A 22,136-nucleotide genomic window follows, 5' to 3' on the forward strand; every position below is an offset into this window, starting at 1 on the left:
TGCATTGTAATGGTGTTGAATTCACACATAACGATGAGGGGATGCTCTCCGTGCTTTGGACGTGTTAACATTCTCTGTGAGTCTGAGCCTGAGATAATGACTGTAAAATACCAATATAAATGTATGAGACTGGATGTGATTCCTATTGTAGCCATTGTTGAGGACTGAGATGCCGGTTCTCTGTTTGTTTTACTGTGTGCAGAGGACAAACTGTGCCTAAATTATTCTTACACTTGGCACAGTGTGTTTGCACAGAGCATCACCTTTTACAGAGAATGAATGTGAAGCTTTGTTTAACTGAATAAAGCAGAAACACTGTGGGTTTTTCCTGCCGCCTCGACATTAACATGTAAATAGCATTAGAGGGATTCGGTGTGGGTCTCACCTCTTTTTCTGTTTATTCTTGTCTTTGTGTTTGTTCTTTGGGCTGCCCGATCTGAAACGAATGTCATGTGTAAGATAATGAAGCTGTGTACATAAAACAATGGAAAATCCCTTTGTTAAATAAAGACACAACTCACAGTTCTTGCCCATACGGCCAGAAATTGCAACGGCACACACACACACACATTCACACACACCTTACAAAAACTAAATTGCCTTGATGCTCACTGTCATGAACACGGCTGTTAACAGTGCTGTTTTCATCTTTCATACACACCTGTATCTCCGCTTATTCCTGGAGCCAGATGCAGATCTACACAAACAAAAACACCACAGTCATTATAATGATGGTATCATGACAGCTTCAGCGATACACATGTTGCTACGACTGTGGGCCTGTTTCAAGAAGCAGCTGCACAGAGCAATCTGAACGTTCCCAGGTTTATCTTTTCCTGTGAAAAGGTCCATTTACTGTACATCAGTGCACGTTCCAGATTTGGTGATGGTCCAGGGAATTACAAAGCCCTGCTTCTTCGAATAGATAGGACATTGATCAAAGCCTCGCGGCTGAGATGTGTGCTGTCATCAATCTGTGCATCACCTTTATATACTTCCTTTTTTGACACCATTATTTATTGTAAAGTTCACCCCAAAGAATAGAGGGATATAAAGTTGCTGAAGTGTCAAAACCAGACTCTGTCCTAAGGATTTATAATATAACATTATGTATTTGTATGTGCCAACTAATCAATGGAATATTTCAGCTTATATTTCTGCACCTTCAATGATGTGCATGTGAGCTCCCTCCTTGCAAATCAATCTGAATCACATGCATGCAGCTCTATATGTCTCCAGGTGGCTCTCACAGCAGGTTTTCAGTTGGTATTCCACAGGTGTTGAATGTCACATTTAAACTCAGAGGCAGATTCCCTTTCACCGCACGTCAAGCCTAATGGTGGGGACGCTGGCTACTCCTCCGTCCTCAGTGACTGACACGTCACCTCTGTATCACTTTCACCCTCATTGCAGTTTCCATGGTGATTAGTCGGACCTGTCTGCGAGAGTTGTTGCTGTTTTCCTGAAGAGCCCTACACCTCCCCTGCTATGTGGCACACCTACAGAGTGCAGCGCGGAGTGGGAGGGAGCGGCGGCACGAAGACGTGTTGATTCAGTGCGAGGGGAGCAATAAAGCTGTCACAGTAATGTGTGTGACTGATATGCGACTCGGGGCTGTGGCCCCGGTAGCTGCTCATGTTTCCCCACTGGAGGGAATCACAGGGGGACAACTGTGCAAGAGGTGATGTTTTGGAGCACAGATTATTCTCTTCATCTCTCTCACAGACCCCTTCTTCTAGTACAAGGACATGGATACTACACGTGAGGCAAATACGTTCCTCATGGTTGAGCCCGAAATGGAGCTATTGTTGCAAAGAGCTATTATTCTACAAAGAATCAGCAGCATGAATGTAAGGAGTGTACTCTCCCTTCCCAATGTCCAACTTAATAAGGAGCATCAAAAGAGTCTGTCTCCGGGGAGGAGCCCTGCCTGCCCCCCTCTGCCTCACCCATGCATTATTCATATAAAAACAGTACCTGCAATGCAGAGCAGCTGTGGTGCGAGGCTGTCAGTGGGCTGTGGGGGTGAGGGGGCTGAGGATGTGCGTGGATGGATGAGAGGTGGGAAAACAAGAGCAGGGCAGCGCAGTGATGCTCAGCAATTTGGTGAGAGGCTCATTTTTCTTGTGTTGTGCCCCCCCATACAGGCTGGGTTATTAGAGCAACACGTTTTAGCCCCACTCCCCCCGAGTCAGGCGGAGAGCAGGAGAAACGAGGAGGACGGAAAGCTACAATTGCTTATTGTCGTTATGATATCCCAGGGCACCGCGTAGGTTACTGCTGATGAGCTCTCTCTCTCTTTTCCTATCTCCTCCTCCCTTTTATCTCTTTTCTTATTGTCTTTGTAACTCCCTATTCCCTGCTTCCTTGCTTCCATTGTCTCCCCTTCAATTGTCTGTCTTTCCTCCTTTCACTGTTCTCTTCCTCAAGACCTCTTTTTCCTCTGTATCTTTCTTCCTTTCATTTCTTCCCTTATCTCTGGAATTTTGTATTTCTTCCATTTTATCTTTCTTCCTTTTCTTCTCCTATATTTCTTTATTTTGTGATATCATTCTTCACTTTATTCCTTTTCAAATTCCTCCACAGTCCCTACCCTTTCCTCCATTGTCTTTCCTCTCTTGAGTTTTCTGTCTTTCCTTCTTTCATGTTTGTCTCCCTGGAATCTCTTTCTCTTTCTGTGTTTCCCTTGCTGTACCTTTCTCTCTCTGCTTCCTGTATTTCCTTCCTTCATGCTGTCATTCTTCACATCCTTCATTTACTTATTCCCTTTATTTTTCTTCCAATTGCCCTAAATTATTGCACCAAAGAGGCAAACAAAAACAAATACAGGAGAATAATCTAGTGAGTGTAGTAAAGAAGGTAGCCTATTCAAAATTAAAAAAAAGATCCATAAGAAATATAGGAATATGGCAACGTTCATGGCACTTTTTGCTTTATGATTGGTTTATGATAAGTGACATATCACATGTGTAACATGTCTGAACACCCGCCCCTGTGAGGGCAACTCTTGACATACCCTTGTGATGACATGACAAACACACACACACACACACACACACACACACACACACACACACGCACACAGTATTCACCTGTCTCGTTTGTGTTTCTTCCCACTCTTTTTCTTCTTCTCTCTGCGCGTGGGTGAGGAGCTGCCAAACCTATTGAGGGAGAGAGGGAACATTTTTCACATGTGCCTCGTTGACAGAATGAGCCTCAGATTGCTGCTAAATTCCGGCGGTTCACTTATCAGTCATTACACTACACCTCGGGGGGGATCATCGTTAGGGAAAGTGTCATCCCTTCCCACAGAGGCACAGCTAATTTTTCTCACAGAGGCGCTCTTTGTCCCTGCCTCTATTCACCCCTCTGCCTGCCTCCTCCTCCTCACTGTTGATGTACTCCTCTCTCTTTCACTCTCTCTCCATATTATTTTACTGACCATGTCAAAAGAAGATAGAAGATAACACTAAGCTTTCGCCATCCCTCACTACAGAACCCCCCCCCCCTCCAATCACCACAACTGCAGTATCTGATGGTGTGTTTGCGATATTCACAACAAAATAATTGGAACCCACCACCTCACAAAATCCCTGTGTAAGACTCTACCAATGGGGAACATAATAAACAGAAAAGGGGGCAAAATTGAACAATCCTCATTAAAAGCTGTTTCCACTCACCTGCTCCTTCTGCGGCCAGATTTCTTCTTCTTCCTCTTCTTTGGACGAGGGGATGGAGAGCTGCTTGATTTCCTCTTCACTCTGAGTTGGCCACAGGAATCCAGGGCGAGAGGGAGAGTGAGTGATTGAGATTATAAATAATTGTTGTAATGTGGTCATTGATTACAGTTATGATTATAGTTATTTGCTGCTGAGGAAATTACAAGGGTACATTTACTCATTCCCTCCTACAACACACAATATTCTACACAATATGTCTTGCAATGGAAACAGGAAATCGCTTCGAGGAGACTACACTTGTCTGTGAGGTGGCACATCCAGACAGAACGATCTAAATGACTACTTGCATTCAAACATAAATAACAACGGCTCTTTATCCATGTGCGGGCAGGAGCTTTGCTAGCGGATCTGAGGAGTATTCCGTTTGTCCTGATATCAGTTTTATGGTTATGGATATGAGCAAAGACATCCCCCAGAATCCAAGTGAGGGAGACTATAGTTGGCTGATTCATTTCATCGCTTCTCAGGTCAGAGGTGGTCAGCACAACAAGCGCGTGTTTAACCGTGTGCTTTACCTGCTGTCACTGTGGTATTCATGGTCATTGTCTCCGTCTTCATAGCCGGCCAACTGAGGGTCCTCTTCATACTCGTCAGGCTGATAGTGGAGGTGGTTGACCCTGAAAAGACAAGAGTAAAGAGTTGAGTATGATGGAGGCGGAGAGTATGTGGGTTATACAAGAGGAGTAAAAGTACCTATATGAATTATAATATAAAGATATGCTAAGATTTGATGATTAGCACGAGATACAAAATATGGCTGAGTAAGTGGCGGATGTATTTTTTTTTTCTAAACAACAATTCACACACAGGGGCCAATTACATGTCCAACATCCATGAACAGCTCCTGATTCATTCGGGTGCACATTATGGCTTTCCTTGTTTACTGGTAGCTTTGAGCAAGACACGCATCATTGGATATGTTTCGAAGATGGTTCCTTGTTCCATCACATTGTGTACTTCAAAAAAAAGAATTTTCATATGTGCTGAGGCTGATGAGATGGAAATAGGGGAATGTGAATAGTTATGGAGGCATTTGATAACGAACCAAAAGTCAGTGCATCACCAGAGTTCAATTACTGTAGGTTTCATTTTGAGGGAGGCATACTTCTGTGCTGTTTCTGATGTGCACAGTCTGTTTTCTGGGCCCAGAACAAACACATTCATTTAAGATCTGAGACTGACCCAGCTTCTTTATTCATCACTCGTGCAATAAACTTTTTTTTTTACTTTGATTTGTAATCTTTCCTCACCACAGCTGTGAGTGACAATATCATCATTTCTCACAGGCTGACAGCTTGTGGGACTCATATCTTCTCATTTGTTTGCCATACATAGTTTATTGTATATACAGACAGATGGCAGCCGCCTCCTACCTAATCCTCACTGGCCCACTGCCCCCTCCCCTCCTATGTGGCCTCCTCTGATCCAAATCTGACCTTGTTGGCTTAAAAAAAGAATCATCACTTATTATTAATTCTCCTGCAGTCGCATCTCTCTGACCTTCACAGGTCCCAGTGTTGTTATAACGCTCAGCAGGCCAGGCTGTGGGTTTGTGGTACTGTTTTTTTCCCCTCTTTTAAAAGCAAAAGATAATGCATCTCGGGTAAAGAGATCAAACACATAATGGAACACTATCAGATCCGGATAAAGAGAAAAAAAGACTAAATAAATGGTGCAAAGTATCTGGAGGGACAGTGTGCAGTGAACCTGAACAGGGAACAGGCCGGACGCGGTTTGTCTGGAGGAGACCAGGAAACAGAAACGGAGCCTTTAATTGGCCGAGCACCACTGGGCACAGCAGGGAAGACAAGCACCAGCAAAATAAGCTCAGTTCACAATGCCTTTCTGCACACATACACAGATAGATGGTAGTTCATGACAAACACACACACACACACACACACACTACAAAGCTCCCTCTAATGCAGTGGTTCTCAACCTTTTTTCAGTGACGTACCCCTTTTGAAGAAAAAATTCTGCCGAGTACCCCCTGACCAGCGCAAAGCATTTTTGGTTGAAAGAATGATGTAATGTGATTTATTAATCCTTGTAACTAGACACATTCAAATTTAAAACTCCATCAATTTCCATAACATTGCTCATTTGTAGTGGTCTCTCTTGAACTATTTGGAAATAAAAAGATATAAAAATAACTAGACTTTTATTATTATCTCAATATAAATAAAGATTTGTGCACATCAAAATAATTATCAACTTAAAGTGACCTCTTTTGGGATCATAATAAAGATATGTTCTCAAACTGAACTCATGAACTTAATTATAGCTAAACACTTCTTCCCAAAAAATTAATCATTAACTTAGTTTTAAATAAAAGATTAGCTAAAAACATTTTTTTTTTATATTTATCATCTTAAAATATCTCCTTTAAGGATCGAAAAGAATACTGACAGGTAGCTTGTTTCCGCTTGCTTCTGGGAGGCTTTTCACATCGTGTCTTGAGATGACCTGAATTCAGAAAGTTTCCTCTTAAAAAACTCAGGTGGCTTAGCAACATGACTTTCATGTTTTGTCTGGAGATACCGCTGAAGATGTGGTGGCTTAATGCCACTGTTGGCTAATCTCTCCCCACAGAAAAAAAACAAAAAGTGTAAATAACCCAATCTATGTTAATGTTAATATTGGTGAAGTGTCTTTCTGTTATTTTATTGTGAAATATTTGTTCGCTTTAAGGTCATACAATTTCATTTCCGCTTTTGTATTACATGCTTTTATTTTGAAAGGGTTCCGGTAGAGACGCGGACTTCTTGTCATGAATCATTAACTTCACAACGGAAAACTTTTACGTTTTAGCGCCCCTCCGAAGAGGCACAAGTTCTCACGGTGTTGTTTAGGAAAGGCTCTCTGCTCTGGTTTCGCCTTCTTTGGCGCTTGTCCCTCCGTGTTTCAGCAGCATTGCTGCTGCACTTCAACTCGACTCCATTGTTGAAGTTTTCAAGGCAGGTGATGACAGGCGATGACAGGTGGCGTGTGCCAGGTTGGGTCAAACCATCGGTATGGGGGTGATTCTGTTTTTTTAGGATAATTAAATTGAAAAGCCTACTGAATATAAAATTTAGTTCATAAACTTACACTTATATTATATTGAATATTTGTTAAGTAACAATTTTTCAAGGATTTTTGAATGGATGCTAATTTTAAATATAAAAAAAAAAAATCCCAAGTACCCCCTGGAGTACCTTCAAGTACCCCCAGGGGTACGCGTACCCCCATTTGAGAATCACTGCTCTAATGAATATCTTCTATTGTGTACATTTAAAAAAAAAAAAAAAAAACTAGAATAAGTTGAGGAGAGAAGTTAACAACTGCAGGTGGTGTGGTTGTGGCAGAGTTCATATGAAAGTACAAAGTTAGTTTTAACGAGTAATGTTTTTTCAATATAAGAGTAAACTCAGATGTATGTAGAATATTTATCTATCACATAGAACAAGATCAAGAAAAGCTGAGTGTGATGTGTCAGCTGTTTTCATCCTGCTTTATAATGCATTTTTAAAGCTTTGTATTCATTAGACTATCATTTAATTAGAATCATTCATGATATGGTGCTATATTCTATATTGTGCAATACCAGTGATGGCATTGACGTGCTTTATTTTGTATTTATTTGTAATGGCCGTCAATTTCTTAAGAGGGGGAGATATTTACATTGACAACACATGTTCTATTTACATTTAAATTTGGCCTTTAAAAACAAAAAGGTTTTCTTTAGCGGACATTTAGCCTTTTGTCTAAGTCCCTGCAGGGCCGGGAATTAAGCGCACTGCCAAAAAGAGTAATTAACAACAACTGAAACTATCTAGTGGTGCCCATGCTTAGTCATTAGTGATAAATTAACTAATTCCCCATCCTGCCTCTAATCTCTTAAATGATGCCATGCTCCAATATGTTGGAGACATCTGTCCAGCCTGCTAGTGACCAAGACAGCATGGATGTGGGGCAGAAGAGCAAGTGTCCCTGTGCTTATTGTCCCCCTGGTGAGGTAAGAGGCTCCCTAATTCAGCCACTGTCCCTGGGACCTGGCAGTGATGGACTGTGGCCAAGGACCTCCTCTGGGCTGGGGAACAAAGTGCTGCAGCTCATTCCTATCCTCACTCAGACAGCCACTCTGAGGGCCTGGATATATTTCTATTACTGCAGAGTTATAGTTTGTTATTCTGGGGGGAGGTAGGTAGGTGGGGGTGGGATTGATTATTCCTCAGTAGGAGGGTGGGGACAAATCTAGTCAGTGCTTTGTGATGGTCATATTAAGAAGAAGGATTGACAGGACTGGGAGTTGAAGCTGAGGCCATCAATTCAGTGATCAATAGGGAAAAACCTTGATGTTCTGTATACAGCCAGATTTGATATCTACACTACAGCAGATCCATTTCTATTGACATAAAATCTGTTTCATAATGACCAAGGTTGGTCTCAGGCATTTCATCAGATATTGAATGACTATGTAAAGCCCAGGGTCAGCTCCTCAATGGATCCTGCTCCGATTGGACAGCCTTGGTGTGTAAGCCTGAATATCTCTGAGAGGCTTTACACACTGCGCTCCTTCCCCCGCTGTATGCTCCCATCCATTCTGAAGGAAATCAATTTGGGACATTGGTAAACAGAGTTATGAGCTAGCACACCCATGCTTACTGCTGGCTGTTTATTGCTAGTGTGTAGGAGTATTAAGCCACAGCCGAGGGGCCTAACCCGCCAATAATAATCGTCCCTGCGGAAAAGATGGCATCGTAATAAAACCTTCCAGCGGAGCAAACTCAAACACACTGCGCACAGCAGCATGAGGTTGTGATTGTCCATTTACTTCATTTTTTAAGACTTATTGGGCAAAAAATTATAATTCATGAATGTCAAATAAATTTTGCAACATCCATCAAATTCGAATCAATAAATACTGCAGGTAGAGAAAAATTTAAAAAGGAAACAAAGCAAAGAAACAGATTAGAGCCATTGTTTCAGGAAGATTTCATACATTTATATGAAATCCATGGTACGTCCATGCTCGATGCTGGCTGTTCAGCACAGTGTTGTGATGTGAGAGTCCCCAAATTATTTACACATTAATGCTTATTGTTGAGTCTATAGTGCACCTTTAATGGATGTATCTGTATTTTTAAGATCTTTAGAAACAAATCAGAGCCATTGTTTGGTACTGCCTGTTTATCACGGCGATTTAAGATCACATAGATCCCCATTAAAAGCTGGTATGGACAGTTGTTTCTAAAACGCTTTTTAAACTTATTTGTCCCAATAGGGATCAATAAATACAATTGTCTGGAAAAAAAAAAAGATCCATTGTCTGTGGCCCTCGCAGGAATAAGCAACATGACCAAATGGACCAGATGAAATGATTCACTGGTCTGTTACTAACCAATCTGCCTGCAAACACCAAAAGTCAGCTTTAGTAGTTGTCAGCCAGTGTGCGCTCATGTGTTTTGGGGTCAGCGGGACGGGTTATGTATTGTTTGCATATTTTCAGAGTGTAGCTTGCTTGCTTTTCCAGAACGAATAACCCTAGCTTAAGCTGATGTGGGGGTCCCCTGAGTAATAACACATTAATGCAGGGGATTGTTTATTGCTCATTATTGGTGACAATGAGTATAAGAAGCCTCAGGGTAAGTAAGGTCCCATAGTGCACTTTATATCAAGGAGTCGAACCATGGCCTAATTGAGGCATCCTTGCAATAATGCGGCAGATTCCAGCACTTCACTTATAAAGTCAGGGAGAAAGACACTGTGAGAGGTGTGTGTGTGTGTGTGTGTGTGTGTGTGTGTGTGTGTTGGTGTGTGTGTGTGTGTGTGTCTGTGTCTGAAGGATGTGAAGGAGTGGGGGGGAGTAACAACCCTGCAAATTACAACCTTCTTCAATTTTCCACATCAAGGCTTTTCTGCAGAGGCAAAGTTGCAGTATTTGAGGCGAGTTCTGAAAAACCCTAAATTGACCTGAATCAGATGTGCCCTTGAGACGGAACTCGAGTGAAAAACCAAACAAACAAAACTTTCTGTATCTCCGCAGCGCACTTTCTCTGGGCCGCAAATGTTCATTATGTTCATCCTGCCGTACGAAGCTACCCTCCGCTGCTACCCCCTGCAGCCTCCCTCCTCAGTTCAGAGTGGACTAGTTAAATGTCAGGCACCGGCTGAGGTGCAGGGGAGGAAGAGTCATTAGCTCCGGCTGTGAGACAGGAAGCATGCGCGTCATTACCAGTCATTAGTTCATAGACAGCCGGTCAAATCATCACAAACCACACCGCCTCTCTCGATCATTCACACATACAGTATGATGGACTGACTGCAGAGGGCCGCCACACCCACACCCCGCTGTTGCTGTTTCTCATGTTTTTCAGGCCTGAAATGATGGCTCTTTGTGTTGGTGTGTGTGTGTGTGTGTGTGTGTGTGGATGACGACTATATACCCGTTCATTCATTTCAATTCCTTTCATTCCATCTGTGCTTGCCTCAGATGAGAAGCTCTCCCTCCCACCTCGTGCTCAAACTTACACTGCGGCTTAACGCAAAACAAATTTACAATTATCATGCCAATCTTCGGCTCATTCGCTTCCAGCAGAGTTTGGAATAAACTTTCAAATGCAACAAATTATTTTCGAAGTTAAAACAAAACCCAGTGCATTCTGAGAGGGGCATTACCAGTCGAATGCCAAGGATTCAAATTAAGATTTATTGCACCTTTGCAATTATGGTGCATATTCTTTGGAACCAAGTGCCGGAAGACATTAGCACACCGGCAGGCCGTTTCTCAAACTCTCTCCTTCAAAATCAATTCCTGTTTGCATTTGTTATTTATTGCTGTCTCATTTTATTAGATTCATCTGTTATAAAACATTTAGTCATTAATAGATACAATACAGAGGTCTTTGGGTTCCTTATTAAAGTCACTGAAAATGTATTATGTGAAGCGAAGGGAGGGAGTCAGGTGACTCACTGCATGCACACTGGGGGAGTTAATGAATACATTGTTTGGATTTGCATAGGTAATGTGCTCTGTACAGATGAAATACATCTTTATTTTTCTGTGTTAAGTTTAATGTTTTTTCACCATTATCTTTGCAATGCAGGACAAAGCTTAATTTGTTTTAGACATTTTTCAAATTTCGATAACAACGTGATTTACATTTCAATGCATGATTTGCTTTTATCTGCTTTCTCAGTGTTTTTGAGAACTGTTAAAAGAGCTACTCAAATGACAAATGTGTCAAATAAAAAAATTATCTACACTTAAAATTGAAAATCTCACATTTTAAAAAGTGCAAGAAAATGGACCAACACAGCATATGTGATTATTGTCAGCATCTTTCATTGTTTGTCCTTGTTCCATTTCAACCTCAACCGTTTTGCAGCTTTTATCTTTTTTTTATCTTTTTCTAAATACAAATCTATACTGTATCACAACCTATCCTTTTCCTATATAAATACTAAAACCACTGGTGGAAGTTCAGTACAACTACTCAAGGACTGTATTAAGTACAGTTTCAAGGTTCTTCCACTCTACTTATTGTTTTTTATACTTCTACTCAAGTCCATTTCAGAAGAGAAATATTGTACTCTTCACTTTATTTCATGTATAGATTTGATTGTAAGATACTTTGCAGATCGGGGGGTGGGGGGATAAAATAGTGGAATGACTTACACTGGTTGTGTGTGTGATCCTTCTCTGGTGATGACGCCCTCTTTATCCATCAGCATTTGTCTGAACGTGCTCACTTTCTGTCGAATCTCTTCTTCTGTGTACCTGAGGAAACATGAGGACAAAAGCGTTAGCAAAGGAACACAGACGCTTGTCAGTAGAGCGCAGACAAGGGCAACGTGAATTCTCCTCAGTGTTAACCAGAGATTGTGTGAAGACCTGTGAAGCAGCAGCTTTTAATAACGGTACTGACTGCGGCAGGGGCCCCGGAAGAAGTTAATTGTCGTCTGTCATAACTGCCAGACGCCTTTTCATCTCCTGCTATAGCACAGAGACTGAACAAATGTCAAAGACTGTCATCTGACAGTTTCCTGAACAAATTTGAGACTCAACTGAGTGATGTATATTCTCACGACTCACTGTCAACCGTTCAACCCCGGCGGGTTACTTGTTTAGGCCTGGGCTGTGTGTCATGTTTTATTCTGCAGGCGAGTGCAGCATAACTCGCTGAGTAGAGAGGAACTGCGAGGCAGCGTGAGGAGCTTTCAACGAGCTGACACAGACAGAATACCGCGAGCCGCTGCGGTGGCATATGAACAAACTTACTATCTGTGTCACAGTGCAGGTTTGTATTCAAATTTTTTCTCATTTCATTTCAGGTGTATTGTGGCCGTGGGTGCAGCCGAGGAGCATCACACTGATCAGTTATACTTTAATTCATTGTAATCTGACTATGTGCAGAACATAACAAAATGTTAAATGATAAAATTGTTTATGCATTCAGATTCGGGGCTACATCCCTCCCAGTCTGTTAATAAAAGAGCCTTTGACCATAAGCCTGCCACTGACAATGCGGTGACAGCTCTGCAAGGGGCAGAGTAATAATTCAAATAGCCCGTCTGAACAAGCACAACAGAGGGAATGGGGTCAAATTTATTCTACAGATTCTCAGAGGATAGTTATGCGAGTCTGTGACAGTACATGGCCTTTTCAATGCAACGAATGCCGAGCTGTTCTTCTGATGTATTCACACCGTCTTACACCAACCGCCACATTTTGCCCTGGCTGCGGTAATCTGCTGTAATGAGCTACAGAGATTCAGGAACATGACGGCGGAGAGGGGGACTGGATAGGGTTAGGGGAAAGGCAGAGAATTAATAAAGCTGTAAAAAGTGAGGCTAGGACCCAGACATCAAAGACTTAGACTGAGTGGAAGCCTCCACCATTAAACAACAAGAGTTTCATATTTAGAAAATAGATACCAGAGTGGCATTAATCTTCCCATCCCACTGTGAGCAAGAACGTAAATAACTGAATTTTACAACTTAATCTTTAACTTAATCAGCGGCTTGTGGCTTGGATAAAACAAAACCAGTGAAAAAATAATAACCGGAATAAAGGCTAAGAAGCTACCTCTACCTCCTCTATTTCATTGCTGTATATAGTATATCTATACCTTACATCACAAGAGGACAGCCATGATTGCTGAACAGCTCATTCCAATACATGGCCATTAAATTAATTGTCTGCACTCTTCTGTGCTTTCCACATGTTGGCTCCACTTATTAACACGCTCAACAGCTGCAGCTGCAGCAGAGGGTGTGACACATGGAGGCAATTAATGTACTTCAACACCCTCAGAGGGCGATACCTGCCATTTGCATCGGAATGTGTTATTTCTCAATCAGATTTGAACACCTAGGTTGTCACTACAACCTTGTGTACACTGCAGGCAGGAGCTGCTAATAGCTGATTCAGTACATGCTGAGTGATGGCCAAAATGCAAACAAATGTAAACATAAGAAAAAAATTCTCTCTGTATTAACATAGCGCTTTTCTATAGCCTTTATGATAACTCAGAGCTTTTGACAGTACAGTTAGGAGTGTGTGGATGTTCGTTTTTTAACCTTATTCGAACAAATATAGACATAAAAATCTATTAAAAAGAAGAAAAACAGGGTCAGGTCGTAGTACACAGCTTTTTGTCCTGTTTAATGAGTTTGACATGGGAGCTCTATTGGGAATAGAATACAGGAGCTGTCCATCACTCAGTGCTGAAATGAAGGAGCACTAGATTCTTTCCTTCTCTCAAACAGCAGCTCGTTGCAGAACCAGTTCAATAAGCTGGATTGTAAATGCACAAGTGCTCATTTTAGCATGGAAATGGTTTTAATCTGAGGAGCGTTTATTTTTTTCTAAGATTAAATATAGCAGCTGATATCATGTATTCTGAGCTGGGCGCTATCAGCACTCTGACAGTGCGGAGAACGAGATTAGGAGAAGTGTGATGGAGAGCTGTAACGGCTGGAAGATGGGCCAACAGAAGAGAAGCCAGCTGGTGTGACAGCACCATCAGGTCCCACTGTAAGGCAATCTCTCAGCCCAGTGGCTGTCGGCTCAGCACAATGGAGGGCATAAACACGCACTTTATATTCAGCCTTTTTCCAATGCACGATGTAGGAGCCATATACATTAGCTGCTTCCCGACAACTCGACAGCAGTTGCCGAGTGCTTTCAGCTGCCTGTTGTGGATCGAAAACGGTGTACAATAGGTAAAAGGATGAGAAGACTCAGAAAGGTTACTAGCTGTGAAAATGTGAAAATGAATGCATTCTGGCAAAACTTGTGCCATGACTGTGGGGCCTTCTCTCTCGCATTGTTGATGAGGGTGTTAGTCCCCTGCAGCTATCTCTGTTGCCACCACAGCTAAAGCAAAAAAGAAACGGGGTCATAACTTGTGGGGCTAAGTCCTCTGTTGACTCCGAATCACTTGCCCCTCTTTCTTCTCCACTTCTTTCTCAGTCTATCGCTCGATTCTGAAGCACAGCAGAGCTTCACAGCATGAAGCGAGACAAAGTGTGTTTCTTTTTGATGATTCTAGAGTTTGTATGTTCCACACCAACACTGTTTTCTCAAAGAGTCACGGGGCTTAGAAATATGGGCCAAGAGAATCCCCCACAGCCCCTGAATGCCTGCAGGTATCTGGTGAATGGTTGGCAGGGTCACCCACAGTGATAAAAATCCGTGGACAGAACGAAGTCAAAAGAATATGACCATGTTTGTATGAGACTGGAAAACTGTTTCTTTAATGATGGAAGAAAAATCCATAATGAGCTCTTAGTCATTCTGTGTAAATAGCCAAATATAGGATATTGGACGGCAGCTATTAGCACAGTAAAACAGCACATCTCTCCTGTGCACATTCAATTAGCACCTCCTGCGGCTGTATAGGTAGCTGCTTTCTGCCGAACGCACCATCTGCTCAGCCCTGACTCAGTGCAGACGGGGAGCTGACTGGAGTGGTCACTCTCAGCAAAGCTTGGTAAAACGTGCGTGTATATTTTCATTAATGTGTGTGTGTTAGGATATGTGTGTGAGGTGGGAGGGTTCAGAGGCCACAGTTACCCAAGTGGAGCCGAATGAAAGCCATTTAGCCCAGGCCCAGTGCGTAGAACATGCAATGTCCTGGTGATTTGAACAGAGAGAGACAGCAGACATCGATCAGAGTGAGGGGCTTCCCCCAGCCCAGCAATGAAAAATCACCACGATTAAAGAACTTGATTGGAGTAATTAGAGAGCACCAAGCACCCACAGATTTCCCCCATTAATTCATGATCCCTGAAAATGAATAGCTGTAGCCCAGTTTATGCTGATAGTCCTCAATTTGATGAAGACTAGCATGGATATGTGGAGGTCTGCTTGAGTGTGTGCGTGAGTGTGTGTGTGTGTGTGTGTGTGTGTGTGTGTGTGTGTGTGTGTGCGCGTGGGTGCGTGTGTGCTCCTCCTCAGTGCCACTGATGTCTCTGCATTTGCCGTCTGAAGAGCCTTTTTCCACAAGTCGTCCAAAGGCGCTACTGCACACCTATGAAACTCAGCAGCCATCAATCACCCTGAAAAGAGTACAGAGGCAAAATGATGCCAATGTAGTTAAGAAGATTGAATGGTGCTGGGAACACGGCAGGGGTAAACCTGAACACCCCCACATTTCTATTTCAGGGGCAGAATTAAAAAGACCTACTCAGTGCCACAGTGAAGCTGCCACAATAGTTTAACTCTCAGCTGGAGAGGATTTTCGATTGATGCTCTCCAGAATCATCGATTCTGTGGTTAGATAACAAGAAGCAGACTGTCCAGAAGAGACGGGACTAAGACAGAGTCCACCTTTCTCTCAGGTTGGAGATGAAAGAGCACAACAATCTGACCTCTCTTGATTGCTCCTCTTCTCTAAGACCATTTAACAACAGCATTTTAAGCTGTTTGTTTAGAATGGACTAGATTGCCCCCCCCCCCCCCCCCCCCCTCGCCCCCTTGACATTGTATAAAACTGGTCATTGTTCAGGAAATTCTATCCCCTCCAATTTTCAGTCTTATAAGAAAAAGGCTTATCGTCTTATGACACAGGTTTCGGCCTACAGAAAAACCTCCATCAGTGCTGAGATAGTTATTTGCTCCAGCCTCAGAGGCTCTGAGAGCAGCTGCCCTAATAAGTCCTAGCTACTCGTGTCCTGCAATTCATAGTGTCACTGCAGATGTTACTGTGGCAGTAAGGGCTATTTCAGAGCAATTGTGGTGATCCCAGGCTGTTTAATGTGTAAATTCTGTTACATCCCAGCGGCATTGTGTCTTTTTTTGCATGTGCCAGGCTACACCTCCCTACTTGACTTTAAAACAACACATATTTAGATTATAATACACAATGGCACATCAAATTTTTCTGCTTGGTGAAGCAAGAACAACAACATTTTCTCTCTTTCCCCTTATTATAAAAGCTCTTACCACTGGTGGCACACACTGTTTCCTGCATACATTATTAGACAGGCCCGATGCACAACTTTGCTGTGTGTGTGCATGCATTTTGTGGGTGCACTCAATGCTCCATGAATGGGGGATGCAGCCAGGTCTTCGAAAGCTAAATTAACAGACTCTTTTAATTGCTGTGTCCTCTTTAATTGGCTCCCAAGGTGAGGCCATCACTCAAGACAGACTATTTATCCTGGTCTTATCTTTGGAAACGAGCTGAATCAGGGGGGTTGTGTGTCAAAGATGGGAGGGGAGTGTCTGCCATGCTGGCATGGTTAGAGAGGGAGGCAGCTGTCCAAACCGCCCCAAGCCTCATCCTTCATCGTAGTCTTAAGCCTGAAACATGCTTCTGCGTTTTCACGTGCTTCTGCGCAAGAGCCCTTCCGGGTCCCTTACGTGCTTATGTATCCCTCCTTACGTGCTGACGGGTGTCGACCCCCTTTTCTAAAATTAACGGCAAAGCTCCGCAAGCTCACTCAGCCCGCAAGGCTGTGATTGGTCTGCTCTACATCCCTTCTGGAGCTGCATTTCCGGTTTCATGCCCCATAATACCGGCAGAAATCACGGAAGATTTAGAAGAACGAATATGGACCAAATAGAAGAGCACTTGGTAGAATATATCAGTTAGTTTGATCACTTGTATAACCTGTCACTGACTGGCGGATTTGTCCACCAGAAAAAGGCTACGAGGAGCCGCAGTGGCTATGTAAATAACAATCGACGAAGAAGAAAGAAGGCGTCTCTAAGGTCGTCTTCGACAAAAAGCATTACTCCACCTAGTGTTCTGGCGCGGAATTACTTTGTAAGACGCGCAACGGTTGGGGAAGCATGAATGAAAACGAGTCTTGCGCCAAAGCGGCGTGAAAAGACGCAGACGCAGTCGCAGAAGCATGTTTCAGGCTTTAGGGCGAGGAATCCCGGGGGAAGCTGAGCCCTCTGTCTTAAATCCACAAAAAATGTAAAACAGACTCCAGCAACCATCTTAATTGTGGCTAATGTCTGGCATTGCTCTCTGTCCCTACCCCTGTGTTTCATCCCCCTGCTCTATCCCTTAATCCTGCACACATGCACACACACACTGTCATTTAAAGAGGCACATTAGAAATTGGAGAGGCAGGATGAGCTCGGCTGAGCCAGGCTGGCAAATGAGATTCTCATTTTATTGTAGCTTAACAAGATGAGTTGAGTTTGTCCGGAGCTTTAACACTCAGCTGAGTGGTCGCCGTCCTTCAAGTGCGACCGCCTGCCAGCCGAGCTGGTGCAATCTGTGGAGGGAGTGGAGCTGGCCAGTGTGGGCGTCTGGTCCTCTTGTATTCTGTCATCATTAGCCGAGCTGCTGCCTGCCACTACACTGTTCCACTAGACTTCATGGCTCTTTTACATGGCTCTCAAACCAGGAGCAGCTATGTCCACTCAAGGCAGGAGATGAGTGGACCTTGACAGAAGGCCACAGAGAACCTCCTCTTTTTTTATTTTTTGTTAACTCCAGCAGTTCCTTCTCAGCTTGCGTCAGCCTGGCATAGCTCAACCATTACCCTTCAGTCTTAATGAGGTCTTGCTGTCTGACAAGCCCAGTCATGCTGTCGGAGGAAGGGAAGGGATAACGAGTGGGGAGAAAAAGAAACTTAAAACCATCTCCATATTTGTGAACCTCCCTACACTGTACTAAAATGATCAGCGGCACGAAATGTGGTTCGGTCAATTATTGCCAGAAGAGAACATAGAGAACAAATAGGAGTGTTTTTTATTTTTTCAAATTGAAAAACACAGATCATCTTTGACAATTAACTTTGTGTCAGTCACCTGTCATATCTAGCCTCAACCAAAATAATTCTCAATAATTGGCTTGTCCTTTATTAAATTAAATCACCCTTCTGTAATCTATCAGGATGAGCAGGCTTTCAATCACGACAAACGTGATGTGAATAAAATGTCACTAGATGTCAGCGGGAAAGTGAGTTTCCTCTGTACACACAGAGGATCACAGAGCTCGTCATTAATTACAGTCTCATGTAGCGGAGAGTTATCCAAGCAACAGTGTGTGTGTGTGTGTGTGTGTGTGTCTGTGTGTGTGTGTGTGTCTGTGTGTCTGTGTGTCTGTCTGTCTGTCTGTGTGTCTGTGTGTCTGTGTGTCTGTGTGTCTGTGTGTCTGTCTGTGTGTCTGTCTGTCTGTCTGTGTGTCTGTCTGTCTGTCTGTCTGTCTGTCTGTCTGTTTGTTTGTCTGTCTGTGTGTCTGTCTGTCTGTGTGTCTGTCTATGTGTCTGTGAAATTGGGAAAAGATGATTTTGGATCAGTGGATAAGGGACAAGGTTAGGCAAGTAGTGGTTAGGGTAAGTCTCTATAGTCCAAATAGTTGGTTTGTCAAATCAAGTAATGACTAGTAGTGAACTATGACAATATGTGTGTGTGTGTGTATGTGTGTGTGTGTGTGTGTGTTTCTTCGTGCCTCAGGCCATCCCTAAGGTTGTAGATGGGGACCAATTGGAGTCACAACAATTCCCACAGACATACCCTTAAAGCAAACCAAGTCCACCCTGACATTGTACTGAATTCTATTGAAACAGACAGAAATATGTTGACCTTAAGGTCACTATGGCAACCTTAATGATAACCATTACTTGAGGATAAAGCCATAAATACAAAGTTCATGTGGTGACTGCAAATATGCAACATCATATATGAGTAAAGTATGGATTGTTTTGTATGATTTCACTTTTCATCTTGATTTGTTTTGTTGTTGTTCTTCTCAGTTTTCTTCCTAATATTCTCTGTATTATACATTCCAGTCATGTTCTGTTGTTTTTCTGTTGAAGTTGAGAACTGTCACCAGGTTTTGCAAACATTTGGACTTTCTTCTAAAGTATGGATGCTGCTGATGTGTGAAGCTCTCTGTATCATATATGTGTGTGTTGTGTTGTGTGTTTATGAGATTTTCATCTGTGAGTTAAATCCATGTCTTTGCTGTGAGGCTGCTATATTTGTTAAAGGCTATGTTGCTTGACCTGCTTAAACCACATAATCTTTATGTTTTTACCAAAATTCAAACATTAGTTCAAAAGATTGAATTGAGGTTATACAAGGGTTTTTTATTTTAACATGAGACATTTCAGTCTTTTAAATATTTTCTTGTAATTTTGCCGGTGGAATTCCCAGCAATCAGTGGTTTCTGTCATTATCATCTGTCAATTAGGAACTCCCAACATCAGCTTGGGGACAGTGTATAGATCTCCAACATAAACAGTCTTATATCCTAACCACCTCCTTGATTCTCCACAGGCGCCCAACCATGTCATGTCACTGCAAACGGTCCAGTGAAGAGGACACGATCCTTCACTGGGATGCTAATTGTGAACACTGCCAGTTACGTTATCTGGGGCAGCTGGCCAAGCAGGAAGTACCCTGGTCCCTGCCAAAACACTCCGTGCAGTGTCCTTCACTCCCTGAACTGCTTCCTATGCTGGGACACACTTATCTTAGGACCAGTGCAAACTCCCACAGGACATTAGTTTAATAGAGTGGGACAGTGACTCCCCACATTTAGAACGGCTCTAGTTCCCGCAAGTAATTTATCAATTAATTTTCTCCATGAACATTTCAGAAAATCCTTGTAGAAATAGTATACAGCCTGGAACCAGGCCAACCAGCGACGAGATGAACTGTGACCATAAAACATTTGTCTTGGAGCCACACAAAATATATTTGAAAATGGAGAGAAAAAAAAGTGTAAAAGAGTGTGTACATACGTATTTTAAGTGTGAAGGAATTACACATCCCGTAAACCATTTCAAATTATCCCTTTTAACAACTTCCTGTGTGCTTCTTCTGGAATTGAATCTGTTGTTAATAAAGTGTTGCAAGAGGTTTTAGTTTGTGCCTTGAATGTATGTATATAGTGTTTCATATAGTGTATAGAATAGTCATCTTGTGTAGTAATGCTGAATGATCAGATAGCTGCTCATAGAGGACTGTGGGTAGTGTAGTAATCTTTTTAACATCATAAATAGGACTTTTTTTTTATATCATGTGGACTTGAGGCTTCAACAGGAGAATATAATACTGTTTCACAATCTCGTAGCTGGTGGTCTAGCTTGAGTGGTTTCAATATTATGGCTGATAATCAAAGTATCTATTCAGAAAAGTCAAATTGTTACTTCTGGAACCACACTGTTGAGTTATCTTTGTGTTACATGATATTCCAGAGCAGCATACAAATACAGTGCTTTTATTGGTAATGAAAAGAAATACTTGATTGGTCACGACAGATCACAGCTACTGATAAAATGTCCATGCTGTGTTACTAAAAATAGCCATAGCACCAAAGTACCGCTGCTATGCACCATTTCCTTGCAAAACCACAACCCCCTAATGTTTAGCACCCTCCACTGCTCCTGTTTCCTCTTCCCATTACTGCAATGAAAATGACTTTTGGCAGGTAACAGATTTTGAATGTAATGTTTTGCTGCAGCTTGTGAACTCAGCACCCGTACAGGTACATACCTGTCAATGTCAAGCGCTCCCCTACGCACAGAGTGTTCTCATGGCTCCAACCTCCAACCAGCACCATAGTAAGTGAATAGCAAAGAAAAGATAAACAACCTGCTGTTTCCCTGCAAACGGTAATGTCACTTGACATCAAATACCAAGTGCAAAAGGAGTGATAGCTTGCTTGTTCAAACAACATTTATTCAGTGCAGCCTCAGTGTTTTTATGCCACATTTTGGACATCATGCAGGACCATATTCATATCCTTTTTCCAAAACTATCGTACTTTTATCCGTGAGATTTGTCCACCATCCACCACACTGAAGAAACGTCTAGCAACATGCCTCTTTACTATGAGTTGGAATGTGTAGGCTAGATTGATCATTTGCACAATCTGAGATGAAACTGTAATAGAGCTAACAATGTCGGATTTTGACTATAGAACTATTTAAAAAACATTATCACAGCCACCAGCGTCGTGTCATCAGAGCAGCAATGTGCTGTAAGAGAGACAATGAAGAAATGTTTTGAGATGAAGTCAAACTGCTGAGAAATGTCAGTTGGGGAGAATAGTATATTGTCGGTGAGGTTATACTGACTGTGGGGGCAACATGAAAGAGAATGCATTGTCTCCCACTGTTAGAGCCTTGAAAGAGTTTCTGAGAGTAAAGATCCGCACGACAGAATAAAGTCAAATCTACCATTTACAGTTATAGTTTATAGTTACATCCTTATTAGAGTCTATTGGCATGAGTGTATTTTATTTTTAATGTATGATAAAGAACATATCGTTTTTAGTTTGCCAATAGAGTAACGCTTGTTACATCTTATTAGTGCACTATAAAATTAAGTGTGACCATGTTTGTTTTAGTTGATTTCTATTTCTGTCATTCATATTTGATTGTTGTTATAGCAATACTAATAACTATAAAGATTCTAACATGACATACCAATATATCAGTTTTAAGTGCATCCATCATAGTGGTTCTTGCATGAGGCCCATTGTGTTAAGGTTGTTGTTTTTTTTGGTCGCATCTACTAACCCCTGCTCCTCCATCATCTCCTGGAGCTCCATACATTTGAGCTCCACCCTCCTTTTCCTCTCGTGGTCCAGAATCTCTCGGTGCGGCTTCTTCACCAGGACAGGCTCTGCTTTGGGCTCCTCCTCCCCCGTACCATGCTGCCCGTCCTCAGTCGTGGTTTGCAGGACTGCAGTTGGCACGAGAGCTCCTGATCCTGCTGCGGCTCCGGGGACCACCGGCTGGGCCACCCCGTTTGCACCGTCTTTAGGGGATGGCATCCTTGTTGCATCGTACATGATTAGTGACTCTGTGGAGACACAGACAGAAAAAGATCAGCTGAGGAAAATGGAAACAGAAAATGTCGGCGGAACACTGGGTACTCCTGGGGAATTTGATTTAGCCTAATTTCATGTTAAAAATTTAACGTCAGATCTT

The 22,136-nt window shown here is 42.5% G+C and overlaps 1 protein-coding gene across 1 annotated transcript in view; it reads right to left on the bottom strand.

Annotated features, from left to right (window-relative positions):
- Positions 1-22,136, bottom strand: part of srrm3 (serine/arginine repetitive matrix 3) — a 72,951-nt gene that overhangs the window by 13,171 nt on the left and 37,644 nt on the right. Inside the window, exons 2-8 of the mRNA XM_062406956.1 lie at positions 21,723-22,008; positions 11,401-11,502; positions 4,256-4,357; positions 3,681-3,761; positions 3,093-3,161; positions 662-697; positions 386-436 (exon numbers count right to left, since the gene is read on the bottom strand). Of these exons, the coding sequence (XP_062262940.1) occupies positions 386-436; positions 662-697; positions 3,093-3,161; positions 3,681-3,761; positions 4,256-4,357; positions 11,401-11,502; positions 21,723-21,997 (716 nt within the window). The 5' untranslated portion in view covers positions 21,998-22,008. The remainder of the gene's footprint in view (positions 1-385; positions 437-661; positions 698-3,092; positions 3,162-3,680; positions 3,762-4,255; positions 4,358-11,400; positions 11,503-21,722; positions 22,009-22,136) is intronic.

The sequence above is a fragment of the Platichthys flesus genome, chromosome 15, assembly GCF_949316205.1.
Source record: "Platichthys flesus chromosome 15, fPlaFle2.1, whole genome shotgun sequence".
Classification (NCBI taxonomy): Eukaryota; Metazoa; Chordata; class Actinopteri; order Pleuronectiformes; family Pleuronectidae; genus Platichthys; species Platichthys flesus.